General features: G+C 34.4%; 5 protein-coding genes and 1 long non-coding RNA gene across 7 annotated transcripts; 3 read left to right on the top strand and 3 right to left on the bottom strand.

The window, feature by feature from the left end:
• Window positions 1–819: 819 nt before the first annotated feature.
• On the bottom strand, window positions 820–5,193 carry LOC120773644 (N-terminal kinase-like protein). 2 transcript variants are annotated; one of them, XM_040102655.1, is made up of 11 exons: window positions 4,305–5,193; window positions 4,018–4,241; window positions 3,626–3,952; window positions 3,268–3,568; window positions 2,922–3,193; window positions 2,702–2,850; window positions 2,473–2,637; window positions 2,271–2,416; window positions 2,077–2,205; window positions 1,625–2,018; window positions 820–1,555 (listed from the first exon to the last, which is right to left on the bottom strand). In XM_040102655.1, the coding sequence occupies exons 1-11, from the start codon at window positions 4,680–4,682 to the stop codon at window positions 1,428–1,430; spliced, it is 2,613 nt and encodes an 870-aa protein (XP_039958589.1). In that variant the 5' UTR covers window positions 4,683–5,193; the 3' UTR covers window positions 820–1,427. The 2 variants fall into 2 exon arrangements, with proteins under 2 accessions (XP_039958589.1, XP_039958598.1); XM_040102664.1 differs by having other exon boundaries at window positions 2,077–2,196.
• A 283-nt stretch (window positions 5,194–5,476) lies between these two features.
• LOC120766937 (GATOR complex protein WDR24) lies at window positions 5,477–8,681 on the top strand. Its single transcript, XM_040092686.1, has 10 exons — window positions 5,477–5,783; window positions 5,845–6,286; window positions 6,340–6,451; window positions 6,508–6,596; window positions 6,669–6,998; window positions 7,061–7,142; window positions 7,202–7,354; window positions 7,421–7,912; window positions 8,004–8,189; window positions 8,253–8,681. The coding sequence occupies exons 1-10, from the start codon at window positions 5,645–5,647 to the stop codon at window positions 8,607–8,609; spliced, it is 2,382 nt and encodes a 793-aa protein (XP_039948620.1). The 5' UTR covers window positions 5,477–5,644; the 3' UTR covers window positions 8,610–8,681.
• LOC120766941 (probable glucosamine 6-phosphate N-acetyltransferase) lies at window positions 8,682–10,779 on the bottom strand. The gene is made up of 5 exons (XM_040092691.1): window positions 10,556–10,779; window positions 10,043–10,253; window positions 9,826–9,953; window positions 9,687–9,748; window positions 8,682–9,608 (listed from the first exon to the last, which is right to left on the bottom strand). Exons 1-5 carry the CDS (start codon window positions 10,571–10,573, stop codon window positions 9,365–9,367), a joined length of 663 nt encoding a protein of 220 aa, XP_039948625.1. The 5' UTR covers window positions 10,574–10,779; the 3' UTR covers window positions 8,682–9,364.
• On the top strand, window positions 10,600–11,023 carry LOC120766942. The gene is made up of 2 exons (XR_005704632.1): window positions 10,600–10,672; window positions 10,772–11,023. It is a non-coding gene; the product is annotated as an uncharacterized LOC120766942 (long non-coding RNA).
• Window positions 11,024–11,721: 698 nt separating this feature from the next.
• On the bottom strand, window positions 11,722–13,148 carry LOC120766940 (complex I intermediate-associated protein 30, mitochondrial). Its single transcript, XM_040092690.1, has 3 exons — window positions 12,581–13,148; window positions 12,204–12,389; window positions 11,722–12,147 (listed from the first exon to the last, which is right to left on the bottom strand). The coding sequence occupies exons 1-3, from the start codon at window positions 13,067–13,069 to the stop codon at window positions 11,917–11,919; spliced, it is 906 nt and encodes a 301-aa protein (XP_039948624.1). The 5' UTR covers window positions 13,070–13,148; the 3' UTR covers window positions 11,722–11,916.
• Window positions 13,149–13,150: 2 nt separating this feature from the next.
• LOC120766938 (dehydrogenase/reductase SDR family protein 7-like) lies at window positions 13,151–14,766 on the top strand. Its single transcript, XM_040092687.1, has 5 exons — window positions 13,151–13,507; window positions 13,585–13,728; window positions 13,796–14,015; window positions 14,075–14,320; window positions 14,378–14,766. Exons 1-5 carry the CDS (start codon window positions 13,337–13,339, stop codon window positions 14,599–14,601), a joined length of 1,005 nt encoding a protein of 334 aa, XP_039948621.1. The 5' UTR covers window positions 13,151–13,336; the 3' UTR covers window positions 14,602–14,766.
• Window positions 14,767–14,789: the final 23 nt, after the last annotated feature.

Here is a 14,789-nt window from a genome sequence, read left to right as displayed (position 1 = left end):
GTTATTAATTGATATACTGAAGAAAATTGATTTTGAAAATTTTTGAGTTGTGACTTTTTTGTAATAAATGTACGATATACAACCTAACAAACATGTATGTATGCATAAATGTACAAATGTATACGATATAAACGATTTTTTATCTGCAGTGCATAACTGTTCATTCCAAAATTCTGATCACTATAAAAAAATAATCAACTATTATACTAGCTCAACAGGTTGGGGGAACTAATAACGTAATTTACATTTCATATTGATTAGAAGCCAAGGAAACATATTTTTACTAGCTTTAAGTAAGCAGAAGACAACTACTAGAGTTAATCATAACAAAAAGAAGAGAGAAGAGATTCTGGCAAATTAGATATTCAACTAATACATATGGTGGATTTCTGCTCGTTCCACTTTTTTTCTTGGTAAGCCAAATGCTTTCACATTAAAATGATATACAACATACATACATACATATGTAGAAAACGAAATTCACTCACTCACATTTTTTCACAAACAAGTTCCCATTAAATATTATAAAATTCCGTGATGATTACCTTATAGTTAAATAGGGAAATCATAATCTGATATTATTTAAAATGACCATTATGAATTTCACAAATTAATCCAAAATGCAATGATAATAAATAAAAAGCAAATACATAATAATTTATACTATATGAATTTAATTTAATTGGCGCTTATTATATTCAATTAGTAAATTCAATAAGAATGCACGAAGACGAAGTACTACAGCAATGATTTCAATCATTAGAGTATACTATATACAATAAAATCTATTGCTGAGATAGAAGTACTAATGTATTTAAATTTGAAATTCGTATCTAGCTACTTTTGGTTTTATTTGTTTTTGTGGTTAATTTGCAAAAGGTAAAAATATGAGCTCACAATATATGTTGGTGCACGTAAATTTAAACAATAGTGATATTTTATGAATACACAAACATTATTTTGTTAGACTAAGTGCGGCTTTTTCCTGCACAATTGTTGATAAGACTTCAAATAGCATTTCAGAGTTACGCTTGCACCTTAACAAATGTGACTAAATATTTTATTTCTACATTAAATTTTCAGTTTTTAGAGATTTTAAATCATAAATTTTATATACGAAATTCTTCGTTTCTATTTTATACTAATTTGTTAATTTTTTTCTTTTGATATTTAATATATAAAAAATCTTTCAATATCTCGTATTTACCTATAAAATTACAATTTTCTTTTGCTTTTCAACAACTGCATATTTGGTTTCGAGCAAGTTCTACTACGTACACATAGTTATATCGTTTCTTATCGACATGTCATGAATTACTAAAGAAATGTATATGCCAAAATGCATATGATTTGTATGTGAACCTTAAATACATTATACTCGAAAATTTAAAATATAAACATTTAGTTAAAAACTAAAAATTCACATCTTAAAGCTTTTTGGCACCCAATTTCATCGGGCCACTTGTACGTTGCGCTCGTCGCGCCTCCAACTCACGTTGCCTCTGCAACTTTTTCTCTTCGCGTTTTCTACGCGCTTCATCCAGCTTGGTATTTCCTAAACATATAATTAAATAAATAATTTGGATGAATGTTAATACAAATTTTCACGGTTTTTTTCCCTTACCCGTCAGCTGTTCTTCAACAGGTTCAAATTCACCATCGGCCCACGAATCGCTATTCCAATTTGCATTCGAATTCGTTGAGTTATTTATGTGTGGTGGACTGATATTGTTGCAATTTGAAAATACCGTTGTTGTTGTTGTTTGTGTAATAGCTAAATTTGAAATATCTTTGGATCGCAAGTCAAGTGCATGCTGATTTTGCCCCCTTGATGGCGATGTCGCTGTGTGAGTGTTCAGTTTAGCTAGTGGTTCGATAAGTTCATTCAATTGATGTTGCAGCAATTGTTGTTGATGTGGGCGTGCTGTTGACGTGCACAATTGCTCATCCACAGAGTGCGCTGATTGTCTCGAATGCAAAGGCTGCGAATGTTCTTCTTGTTCTTCCTCTTCTTCTCCCTGTAATATTTTCAGAACTTTTGATTTTGTTCTTTCAAAGTCAACATTCTTAACCTACCGGCTCTTCTTCTAAACTGCCCCACTCCTCGTTATCCCAACCATCACGTACTTCATTGAGTGCATTCGATGCATTCAATTGACCATTGTTAGAAGTGCCAGCCATTGGACTACTAGGGTCCTGTGATGTCTAACCAAAAATAATGGTATTTATTGAATAAATGTTCAAATATATTATCGATAGGATTTTCTTACGTCCATTTCACCCCAATTTTCGTTATCCCAGTCATTGTTGCCATAATCTGAAGCAGACGCGGATGTGTCGTTGCTTTCATGTTCTAGTGATGTCATAGATGTGACGCTGGATGTTGTCGTTGATAAGCTGCTACTCGAAGGTTGCTCTATAAAATTCACGATCTAAATCCATGTAATATTAAAAAGAATGTAAACACCAAACCTAAAGATGCAGGCTTAGAGAGATTTCGGCCAGTTAAAGGCGGTCGCGGACGTGATGAATCACTTTGGCTCCGGTAGAATTTAGCTGTAACTGCTGTAACAGCCCAACCCGCCCATGTAGCTGCTGCATTTCCGATCGACGGCGTAGCAGTATGCACATCAGCTTCTGAAATTTAATATATCAAATATAATTTCATTATTGACACCTTAAAACCTTTCTTTTGACTTACCCATAGTTTCACGCAGACTTGGATCCTCTGATACTTTTTCCAATTTACCCAAAAAGCCACGTATCGTTTTGAAAGCTGGATCGCGCACAGTCTTTTCTGGATCAACGGTAAGAGAACACAAAGATGGGAGAACCCTGTTTGCCACTTCACTAATTAATTTGATTTTAATAGAAAACAAATTATTAGCTTCCATTACGTTCATGTTTGAAGTAGGCATTACCTTAGCAGGAAGTATTGTTGTGTAGCAGCCAAAGCAAGTACACCAGCTACTCGTGCTGGTGGGAAAGGATCGCGCATAGCCCTTATAAAAGCAGACACCAAAACGCGCTGTCGCACCTGTGGATGTAGGTGTGGGGCTATTTTTCCCAAACATACAGTTGTATTGGTGCGTATGCCACCCTGATCATCACGAGCTTGCAAGCGCGCAAAATGTCGTAGAACCTCAACATTCAAATTATTGTAGTTCAGCTTAGGCGCCAGATGAATGATAGACTAATATATACAGATTAAGTACATTTAAATTCAAATTCCATTTAATCCAAATCAAATAATTATCGTTGTATCACCTTTACAGTTTGCTCTCTTATGGTAGCATTGGTATCCAAGAAGCCATGTGCGACTTGGGGAAAAATCTGATCGTTCACTACCTGCGGTTGCAAATGTGCTATAAACAATTCTAATTGTTGTAATAATCGGGAGCGCGTCACACGATCTGTGGAAGCAAAAAGTTTCACTACACAGGGAACTATGCGTTTTTGATAATCAGTTTCATCAAGTAATTTTCCAAGTTTAAACATGGGTGCTAGCACAGCTGATCCTGCATCACCATATTCATATGCAGTGATAAGCTGAGGAAGTATTTTATGCCTGTAAAGTGCGATTATTGGAATTAATTGAAGTAAAAAAACATATATGCATATTTACTTGCAAACGTTGTCGGGAAAATTATCCAAATGTATTGTTAAACCACTAAAGAAACGATTTTTCTCAGCCTTGTCTTTGATTTGTATCTCCTCAAGGAAAAGTAGAGAATCAACTAAATCATTCTTAAAGAAGCCACCTGGTTTGCGACATCTCGTTATAATATCAGCTGGGTTGGGTCTATTTGAAGGTGATGCGCCTACCAATTCACAATAAAGAGTTTGCAACGACTTTGGAATATTATCTATGTCTTTAAGGTTTGAACGCATTTTTAGAGGTCCATTGAATGACTCCCAAACTAAACAACCCAATCCCCACATATCAACTGAGCTGAAAGTTAGGCATAATATTACTTTAGAACATCTTAAGTGTAGCATTATTATAAAATTGTATACCATTTTGTAGCTGCTTTTAATTTGCTCTGGTCGTTTTTTTCCGGTGGATCATATACCTCTAAAGCGGGTGGTACTTTAATAGGTGGCATAGGATTACCGTCCGCTGGCGAAACATACTCCAAACTACCAAGTTTCCATTCTCCAGATGAATTAACAAATACCGACCAAACGCAAACATTGTTATGCCTTAAGTTACCGTCATTGTTAAGGAATGAAAGTGCGCGCTTGGTGGTTAAATACATTTTTCAAATTAAAGTTGTAATAATTTAAGTCAAATATATGCTTACTGTGATTTGAAACACCCCCCATGCTAAATACAAATCTTTTTGGGGACCATGAGAGGCCAACTTTTCAATGTGAGTACCCAAAGGTTCAACTGCTTCAGTAGCAATATAAAGTGTTTTATCCGTTTCAAATGAGTCCAGGTACTGTAGAATGCTCGGGTGTCTTAAAGTCTTAAGCCGTTTCAATGCAGCCTTTGCTAATTCACATTTAGCATCTGAACCACTTCGTATATCATAAACAAATACTGATACTTCTTCTTGTGTGCCCTTACGCTTTGCTTTGTGCAATGTCCAAATGGAACGTGACTCTAAGCCCGGCACTTGTTCACCGATATCATATGGAAAGTCTTTCGTCGAGTCGCGCGAGAAGAACGACCACATTTTTGATCGGCGGCTGAATATTTTGTTGATGTTGAAAGGGACAGTATGTCACACAAAAACAAATAAATATGAATTCTGCTTACAGGTGCTGTACAATATTCAAAAAACTATTTATCAGCAACTGTAAATATGTTTTAAACAAGTTAATAAAGAATTTGGCAATTTAAAGTGCCAGCTGTTTGTCAGTACTCTACGTAAAGCTTTAATTATTTGTTTCACAACCACCTCTCTCTTCCAAACAATAAGTAAAAAACTTAGGTTTTCTCCAATTCACTCCGTTGTCCACCAAATTTTTCTATTCTTTTTACTTTCACTTTTTATTTCTTCATACTTTGTTTTAGTTCTGCACACACCAATATAGAAACTTTAATATCACCAATTTTCCTGCATACTTTTACATTAGTATTATACGTTCTTGCTCATATTTTCCATTACAGATAACTCTATTTTAATATTATATATATCGTTTTTATAGTCGTCAACTAATTTTTAGTAATTTAATGCATATTTATATCACTTTACCAATAAATTTAACTTTTCTCCTGACGTAGCTATATGATTACTTATTTCACTGCGAATGTTATCTGTTGACGTTTCCTGTATTTACACACAGAGTTGTGTTTATGCGTAGATCGGGAAAAATTGCGCAATATATTCAAAAATTCATAAATTGTTTAATTACAAGAAAATATACACTTTTTAATAAAATGTTAACATTCTTATCAAACCTTAAAAATATTTGATAAAAGTGCTTTTAACTTTTCTTAGATCTCCCTAATTCTATGTAAATACAATAAAATTGGGACTCCTGATAAGAAACGTCAAAAGTTGTGATTTATTATTATATGTTGTGATACGCTTTCATTATATAGGCGATAGTCAATGGCTTAAAAGGTTCATTTGGATAAAGCTGAATTTTCAATTTAAAGAAATTGTCTATGAAACGGTGAAATTGTGTAAACATGCAGAACGTTCAGGACTGGCGCGAACGTGGCACTGAGGATGCCAATACCATTTCAATGCGCATTTGCCAGGAGGGACATGCAAATGCATTGGCGTTGAATAGAGAATGTAACCAAATAGCCGTCGCTGGCCGAAGTCGTAAGAAAAATAACTGAAGATCTGATGAAAATAGCCGAGTTAAAATATATTTTTATTTCAGTTTTAAAGGTGTATGCGATTTATAGTGATGGGTTTACAGAAGTCTGCAATATGCGCGGTGGTAAAAATCAAAATCTTAGTTACTCATCTAACGATGTAGCTTGGAGCTCTTTGGATAGTAATATATTGGCTACAGCTGCCACAAATGGTGTAGTATCGGTATGGGATCTTAGCCGCTTCGGGCAAAAGAAACAATTACATGTTTATAATGAGCATGAACGTACTGCACATACAGTTGGTTTTGACATTCACGATCCGCACATACTCGTATCTGGTTCACAAGACGGTACTATTAAGCAATTCGACATACGCAATGAAAAGTCGTCATATACTTATTATAGTAATTCAGAATCTGTCCGTGATGTAAAATTTAGTCCACATATGCAATATGTGATATCAGCAGTATCAGAAAATGGCACCGTTCAATTGTGGGACCTGCGAAAGTAAGAAGTACTTTGTTATGAGCATAAATATATATGATGTAAATATTTTTTAGAGGCGACAAAAGTATTCTACAATTCACAGCCCATAGTGGGCCTGTTTATACTTGTGATTGGCATCCTACCAAAAATTGGTTGGCCACCGGCAGTCGTGATAAACAAATAAAAGTAGGTATGAATTATTTTAATTTTATTATAATTTGTGTCAATCTCTTTCTACTAAGATTTGGAATATGGATGGGAAAGCATCGTTGGAGCATACAATTCATACCATTGCAGTTGTGGGCAGGGTAAAGTGGCGTCCTGATCGAACGTAAAGAAATTATATAAACTTTTTTATATTTTTAAATGCCTTGATATATTTTATTCCTTTGTTTAAATTCAGTTATCACATTGCAAGTTGTGCATTAGTAGTCGATTATAGCATTCATGTTTGGGATATTCGACGGCCATACATACCTTTTGCTTCCTTTAATGATCATACCAATGTTACTACAGGCATCGCTTGGAAGGGGGATAATTCTCAGCTCTTACTTTCGACCAGCAAAGACTCTACTATTTATAGACATGCATTTAAAGACGCCTCCCGTCCGGCTTTGAAGGCAAATGCACAAGGTGCTAGTTTGGGTCATCGTGGAGATATTTCTTTCGCCCGAAAAATTAAGTTAACACCTACTGAGACTATTACACATGGGTCTAAAATTAATTCATTTGTGTAAGGAAGATGTGAAAAAATAAATTCGATATTGAGTTTAATTTTTTGGTTTATATTTGCAGCAATCGGCGACGGCCCACAAATACTGATGAGCAGTTCCATTTAGCTCAATCAGATGTTTGCCAGTTTATTCTTAAGCCATCGGTAAAAGAAAAACCAACAAGACCAAAAACAAGAATCAACTTTTGTAATTTTTTCTTCAGTACACTGGATATTCAGTTGAGGAGGAAACTACACATTTAAAGGAACATGAATGCTTCATAGGTTGTGCTAAAGAGCTGATTTTGTGCGGTAGAAAATTAACAGATATGTGTGAACAAAATGCAATTGTTACAAAAAAATACGGAAAGCACAATGTAAGTTTTTCCAAAATTTCACCCGCTTTCAATTTGTAATTTAATTTCATCTCACACAACATATAGGCAACCACATTGTGGACCTTTATTAAGGTTTTATATGGTTCCACTGAATTTAGTAAACAGAAATACGATATACATCGCAACTCTTTTTCTAATCAAAAAAGTGTGCAATCGTTACGTCGCCCCGCGCAAATAGCAAACGTTCACGAAGCGCTTCAGTGGGATAGTAACCAAAATAATGACATTGCTAGTAATGACGACAGTGTGGATAATGTTATGCATCTGGATACCGATTCGTCTAACGTTATAGTGGGCGTAGGTTTGGGGAGCATTAAACAAAATTATCCGCCATTCGGTTCTGTAATTCTCTCCGAGACACAAATACTTAATGAAATAACATTTGACAATTTTGATCTACTACGTGAAGGCTTCATATACGTCGGACCGCCAGACTTCTCAAAAATGCATTCTCACCAAGAAACCGCATTGCACCATGACGTACAAGCGGCACGCCCACAATTAGATTTAAAACCCGAATCTAAGGATACCCCACCGGTAAATTACTATTATATGTACAAATATTTATGGCATACTGAAACAAATAAATTTGCATGTGTGCATGTTGTTTGTACATATTCACTCTTAGTCATCCAATATGCCAAGCATTATCAAAGTAAATACAACGCCCGCCATACCTATTTGGGAGCCTCATCAATTTGTTGCGGAATCGATAATGTTGCAAGGAGATGTTGGCGATGTGCAAACAAGTATTTCAATACTGATCGCTATGGGAGAGGCACGAAAACTTCTCCAAATCGATGATGCTCTCGTTGTAAGTATCCCTTCTCAAGTCTATGAGGAATTGCGTGGCAAGTAAGAATTCATATACCTATAGGAAACATGGTTTCAAACATATATCGATCAACTTCATCGCTATCAACTCTGGAACGAAGCATGTAAAGTAATGAATCTTTCATGGCTTCGTTCAGTGCGCGAACTGAACCAACAATCCACCTCAGTGCACACAAATTGTGGTGAATGTGGACGACCTTTGGGCAGCAGTGTGGGATGGTACTGTCAGAAATGCAAATCAATGCAGTCATCAAAGTGCTCTGTTTGTGGTCTCATCGTGCGGGGTCTTTATGCGTGGTGCCAAGGATGCTCGCATGGTGGTCATTTAGAACACATTATGGATTATTTTGGCAATCACTTTAAATGTCCCAAATGTGGTCACTTATGTGAATACAATTAGTGCTTTCAAATGAGAATAACTGTTTTACTTAAAACAATAAACCGTAAAAATAAAAATAAATAAAGCAACAAATACCGAATTTTACATTATATTTTCGTACTCGTATATGTACATATGTATATGTATATGCGAACATTTCAAAAATCACTAAGTGAAGCTCCTTGCCCATCCACTGGTTACACTACCTATTTTATAAATGTACTTTTAAATGGTAATATAACCACTACCTTTCAATTTCAGCCATGTTTGCAAGTAAAAATCAAAATCAAATCATATGGTTAAACTAAATATACAACAATGTACACAATAACGTAAATTAAAAAAAAAAAAAAAGTTTACTTTTCTAATGTATGCCTTTTCTGATGCTTTTATTTATATAAGTATGCATAAAACATCAGTTGCAAGGCACCACCGTCTACCAGCACCGCTATCAAAGCGCTTCAAAAATGCTTGCAATATTCCCTTCATCTGCGGAGCGCTTTGCAATAAATCAGAAATTTTTAATGCTTACAACAAAAAAGAAAAAAAACTGTGAAACATATATATCCATATTAATGGTTAGCCGAAAACAATCAAGTATTTGAAGTCCTTGCAATTTGATGCCTATCAATATAACTTCAAATCATTCTTTGTTTTCGGCTATTATTAAGAATCACTATGTTTAATGATGTTACAACAGTTTATTATTTTTCTTTTATACTAAATGTTGTAAGAAATTACAATTTCGATTTAAGAGCGGTACTGGTGGCTAATTGTCAAGAAGAAAAATCGAGGCTCACAGTTTGGCTGACGGTGTTAGCATCGCTAACATCTAACATAGTGTTGTTTTGTCGCACTGTAAACGGTTCCTCATCGTATCGTATTGTCATGGAATTAGCATTTCCGGGAATAAGAGCATAGCCAAGAGACTCGTAGAATTTAATTAGCTTATCCTTGCAATCTAGCGACATTTTGTAACAGCCGATGTGTTGAGCCAATAGACTGACAGTTACCACAATACTATGCAGTGAATTGTTAAAAAGAAATTTTTGAATAGTATTATGTTCACTTAAAATTTTATGCTACAAAGATACTCACAGTTTACCCAATTGCTTGCCGCGGTAATTGTCATTTACAACAACGTCCTCCAAACGTCCACGCTGTAAATAACAATAAAATAACATGGTATGTCATGTGACCATAGGGATATACATATAAATTTCAGTTTTCATCTTACAATTGCACAATTGTGTATGAATTTTCGTTCGACGATTAAGGAAGCAGCCCCGATTATTTCATTTCTTCGAGTATCCTCAATTACTGTGACATAGTAATCGCCACTGGCTTTCATCTGAGAGAACCTTGCTATTGAATAGACAGATTTAATCAGTTTCATCAGTTATTGTTTCAACATATTAACTTGTTAATTACATATTTTCTTTAATAATGCATACTTAAAAATTGTGTCCGTGTTACATGACCCACTTCGGTTAGTTGTGAAAGCAGTTGCAGAAATCCCCGGTCGTAGTCACCATCTTTAAGTGGTCGTACCTTAAGCCAATTTTCACCTGGATATGCGGCTGATATGAATGGTTCGAATTTGGCCGGACTTTGATGGAAGTTTAGTTTCAGCAAAATGTTTGGGTCATAAAGGTAAGTTTCTTGCTATAATGAATTTGTTGCGATATACTTAACTCGATGCTTGCGTTTAAATTATTATAAAGACTAACAATTCTTGCTTAGTTTAATATATTTAAATTATGAATCTCTTTAATTGTCTAATCTTACGAATCCCTATGAAATGCCACGTAATAATATTATATATACATATATATATATATGTATGTACAGTTTTTCTATTATCTTTCTGAAATTGTAAACTTTGGCAAGAGTACCTGTTTTTTATACTTTTTATTATGCTTTAAATTTACTTTTACTTTAAGCATTCCCTTGATATTTACTCGTACCTCACTGCAGCGAACCATCTTATCTCATACCCAATTGAGACAGCTTCCGTAAACAACACAAATTTGATGTCTTCTCTTATTAGTTTTCAAGCTGCCAACACAGCAGAAAGGTGTAAGGTAAGTGAAGCTTGTAAAGCCTCTGAAGGTGTCACAAGCTTTGAAAATTAATTTGCGTGGAGTTTGGTACACTCAAATCAGGTTTTGTGTATTTTTTAGATTAAGCAAACTACGTCAACATTATTTCTTCCGAGTATTGCGGCAAAAACAAATTGCTTTCAGTATCACTTGTTGAATGCAAGTATTCCAACATGCTGTGCAAGTATAAAATGCTTATAGTAATTCAACCGGTTTTCTCACCAAAAGGGTAATTTTTAATATGTAGAGGACGGCAGTCGTTTTTAATCAACGATGAAATAAATATGAACGTACATACGCCTGACTCTCCATGGTAGTAGGAAAACTAATAAAAAAAAAAAAACTGCTAACTGTTAATTATTTAAGTATGTGCATTTATACACGTTAGATTCTTTTTAGATTGTATATTTGTGAGTAAGCGCAATTTAGGAAATATTTGATCTCATATTTTCCAAGTTAATGCGCCAATTAGTGGAAATATAGTAATCAAAGGTTTTAAAAATACCTTTACTCCAAACAGCGGATTATTCAAAACAATTTTCAAGGTTTACGCTTAATGTTTCCCACCCCTTGTATTATTTTTTCATATTGTACGTTATGGAATGTGTTGGCTAACTAACGTAACAACGTTGGTCGATTGTTTGCCTAGGAACGAAATTTTTTCGAAAGACCATGTCATTTGTTCTGTTTATTTTGGTCACAGTGGTGAATTAAAACTTTTCTTAAAGGAGGCATCCAAGTGGTTATCAACTTGAAATGTATGTGCGTATTATAATAGCATATATGAAATAGTTACCATGTTGCTGTTTTTATCCGAATGTAGAGTAGAGCACAGCACGACTATATTTCCACGTAGCCTTCAGTTTAACTAGATAAAAACACCTAACTAAACATCCACTTGTCGCAAAGCAACTAAAAGGTTTATGTTTGTTCTGTTTTGCAAATGTTTATCGCAGTAAAGCAGTTATTGGAAAAAATAGTGACCAATAAGAATTTTTATGTAATGCAAAACTGAAAATGTAAACAATCACTCAGGGTTGATTTTTAACGTGAGTGAATTTTATTTCCACAACTTTGTACTAACAGTTTATAAAATAAATTAAATCACTTTTATAACTTATTTATTTCGACAACAAATTCAATATTAATTATTTCCTTAGCAAATTACATAACAAACAATATTTTTTGTGCCTTAAACACAATTTGTTATGTGATTCCAAATGTGTTTAAGTCGCAACAATGTACTTATCAGTTTTGTACATTTCATAAGCAAATTCCTCGCGGTGATTAGGATCGAATTCCAAACCTATATACTCAATTTCCAATTGAAAAGGACCATCCATATTATTTTTAGCCCCTACTGAGAATCCAAAATGAGTTACACGATCTAAACGAATTGGTCCTTGCCTGTCTTGTATTCGGCCTTTCGATGAGAGGAAGAATTTTGAAAATGGGATCTGCAAAGAATTTAATTTATCTGCGAACCTACTCTTTATACATATAAGCACATTACCTTAACTAATTGCCAATGAGGCCCACCTCGAGTAAAAAGCACATAATGATATACGTCATTCCATTGTAGATCAAAATAGCCTTCCGTGTGAAGATTAATAAGATAGCTACGTCCATCTCCACGTATTTTCATTACGAGGGTATTATATTGAGTCCAGTCATATGTTGACTCACGTTTGAAAGACCGCTGCAGGAAATTTTATATATGGATTTATAATATAAGTTGATTATATGACAACTATTACTGAAATATCAAACAATTAAATTTTTATATATGGTTAAAAACTTAAAATCATATACACTTTTTAAAACATACAAAGTATATTTTAAATATAAATAATATAATTGATACATATGTATTTGCTTATATTTTCTTACCCGCACTCGTTTTGTTCGGATATTAGCATAGCCGGTTCGCTTTACAATACCATCTCTTACATGTTCAGAATTTACATTACCATGAAACAGCCCAGCGCCTCCCGAGCTCATTTCCAGCTTTGCTGTACTTTTGCCTTCCCGGTGATCAGCATCCGTTGTCACGATCCAAGTATCGAAAGCACTTTCATTTTTAAAATTGAAAACCACATCCGTTTCACCAGGACGGTAAACAAGTATTGGGTCGCAATCTAATTTTTCTTTCATTTCATCTTTCCATAGTTGTATCTCTTTTTTAAGTTCGCGAAAACCTTCCACAATTAGATCCTTTCTGGAAGGCAGTGTTACATTACTTGTATAACCCGATTTCTTCTCTTTTTCCCAAAACGTTTTACGGATAGCGGTAGTGTGTATGAAACGAGGACCAATAACTTCGGGAATTTGAAGTACACCACTTTTACCTCGACTTATATACGATCTAAGGACATTCATTTTTTATCCCTATTTTGGCAATTTCTAATAAAACTTTACTTCTAAAATCAACTTATGACTACTATAAACAAGAATGATAGAAATCATTCTTGGACTATAAATTTTTTCACGTCAAAATCAGCTGTTACCTAGTAATAAACATTGACATTTCATTGAAAGAATGTATACGAAATAAAATCAAAACAAAGAAAGGAAAAGATTTGATATCGGATGATCAAAGTGCATTAGAGAAAATATAAACCCAAGTAGCTGAAAAATATAAAAAAAATGTCTTTAGACGATGTTGAAAAGTGTGTTGCACAAGGACAAAGTGGTCAATGGAACTCACTGTATGTACTTTTAGGCGTAATTTTAATGCCAGTTGCTTTGCCCTTTGTACTTATGGAATGTTTCTATCGACTCCGAGTTAAAAGGTATCGCAATGAATTAGCTGAAAAGGTATGTATGTTTTCAAAACCAGTTACGTATTATTGCAAGTATGTACATACATATATTTATATATATAATCCTTATAGGTTGTGTTGATAACTGGTGCCAGCTCTGGTTTGGGAGAATCCTTGGCACATGCATTTTACAAATCCGGCTGTAAATTAATTCTGGCAGCTAGGCGAATTGAAGAACTGGAACGGGTAAAAAAGGACTTATTAGGCTTAGATGTGGTACATGATTTCCTTCATTACACGATTTAAGTGTAAACTTTTAATTTACTGTAATCTATAATAACAGGGCACCGTTACATTTCCACCGGTTATCTTGCCTTTAGATTTGGCAGAATTAAAAGATATTCCCACATTTGCACAAAAAGCACTAGAAGTTCATAACCAAATAGATATACTAGTTAACAATGGTGGTATAAGCGTTCGAGCTACGGCTATTTCCTCTGCTGTGGATATTGATTTGAAATTGATGGTTGTCAATTACTTCGGCTCAGTAGCTTTGACTAAAGGTAACTCAATCATCAGTTAAATATTTTGGTTTGTACGATATTTTTAAATAAGAAAACAGCTTTATTACCATCGATGTTAAAGCGGAAAAGTGGGCATATTTGTTTCATAAGTTCAGTACAAGGTAAATTTGCCCTACCTTATCGCTCGGCGTACTCTGCTTCCAAACATGCCTTGCAAGCGTTTTCGGACTCGTTACGTTCAGAAGTAGCTAACAAGGGAGTACATGTGGCATGCATAAGTCCAGGGTATATACGCACGCAGCTGTCTATGAATGCACTTACAAGTAGTGGAGAAACTTATGGAAGTGAGTAAACCTAGTAAATTATTATTAATATAAAGTGTTAATTAAATTTTTTGGTAGAAATGGATAAAACAACGAATTCAGGAATGCGGCCAGAAAAAGTAGCTAATCGTATTTTAAATGCAATTGTATGCAAAGAAAAAGATGTAATAATCTCCGATTTGCAAGCGAAATTCGCATATTACGTTCGATACATATGGCCATCGTTTTACTTCTGGATAATTGAAAAACGTGCAAGGAGACTGGAAAAGGAGGAAGCTGCTGAGCAAAAGAAAGTAAAATGAGCAGCATATTCTAATTATATTTATCTAACTCTTTGTCGGGTAAATTACACTACAAAAAAGAGGGGCAAATTATATACATATATGACAAAAGTATAAAGGCGTAATTTATGTTTATATGTAAAATACATTTTACAATATATAACTCAACAGCTTTACTAAACACAATTCAACACTTTTTTAATTAAACA

The sequence above is a fragment of the Bactrocera tryoni genome, chromosome 1 (genome assembly GCF_016617805.1).
Source record: "Bactrocera tryoni isolate S06 chromosome 1, CSIRO_BtryS06_freeze2, whole genome shotgun sequence".
Taxonomy (NCBI): Eukaryota; Metazoa; Arthropoda; class Insecta; order Diptera; family Tephritidae; genus Bactrocera; species Bactrocera tryoni.
Note: the sequence above shows the minus strand (reverse complement) of the source record. Positions and strands in the feature narration are given on the sequence as shown.

Bases quoted from the DNA above. Each gene is read 5' to 3' on its own strand.
- LOC120766938 (XM_040092687.1), top strand. From the start codon at position 13,337: ATGTCTTTAGACGATGTTGAAAAGTGTGTTGCACAAGGACAAAGTGGT. The intron at 14,016-14,074 runs GTAACTCAATCA...ATAAGAAAACAG, and splicing joins CTCAGTAGCTTTGACTAAAG to CTTTATTACCATCGATGTTA. The intron at 14,321-14,377 runs GTGAGTAAACCT...ATTTTTTGGTAG, and splicing joins TAGTGGAGAAACTTATGGAA to AAATGGATAAAACAACGAAT.
- LOC120766937 (XM_040092686.1), top strand. From the start codon at position 5,645: ATGCAGAACGTTCAGGACTGGCGCGAACGTGGCACTGAGGATGCCAAT. The intron at 7,355-7,420 runs GTAAGTTTTTCC...CACAACATATAG, and splicing joins AAAAATACGGAAAGCACAAT to GCAACCACATTGTGGACCTT. The intron at 8,190-8,252 runs GTAAGTATCCCT...ATATACCTATAG, and splicing joins AAATCGATGATGCTCTCGTT to GAAACATGGTTTCAAACATA.
- LOC120766941 (XM_040092691.1), bottom strand. The intron at 9,954-10,042 runs GTATGCATTATT...TCTATTCAATAG, and splicing joins AACACGGACACAATTTTTAA to CAAGGTTCTCTCAGATGAAA. The intron at 9,749-9,825 runs GTAAGATGAAAA...TGTTATTTACAG, and splicing joins TCATACACAATTGTGCAATT to CGTGGACGTTTGGAGGACGT.
- LOC120766940 (XM_040092690.1), bottom strand. From the start codon at position 13,069: ATGAATGTCCTTAGATCGTATATAAGTCGAGGTAAAAGTGGTGTACTT. The intron at 12,390-12,580 runs GTAAGAAAATAT...AATTTCCTGCAG, and splicing joins TCCGAACAAAACGAGTGCGG to CGGTCTTTCAAACGTGAGTC. The intron at 12,148-12,203 runs GTAATGTGCTTA...AATTCTTTGCAG, and splicing joins CTCATTGGCAATTAGTTAAG to ATCCCATTTTCAAAATTCTT.
- LOC120773644 (XM_040102655.1), bottom strand. From the start codon at position 4,682: ATGTGGTCGTTCTTCTCGCGCGACTCGACGAAAGACTTTCCATATGAT. The intron at 2,417-2,472 runs GTTTGGTGTTTA...TGAATTTTATAG, and splicing joins CTCTAAGCCTGCATCTTTAG to AGCAACCTTCGAGTAGCAGC. The intron at 2,019-2,076 runs GTAGGTTAAGAA...AAAATATTACAG, and splicing joins GCAGTTTAGAAGAAGAGCCG to GGAGAAGAAGAGGAAGAACA.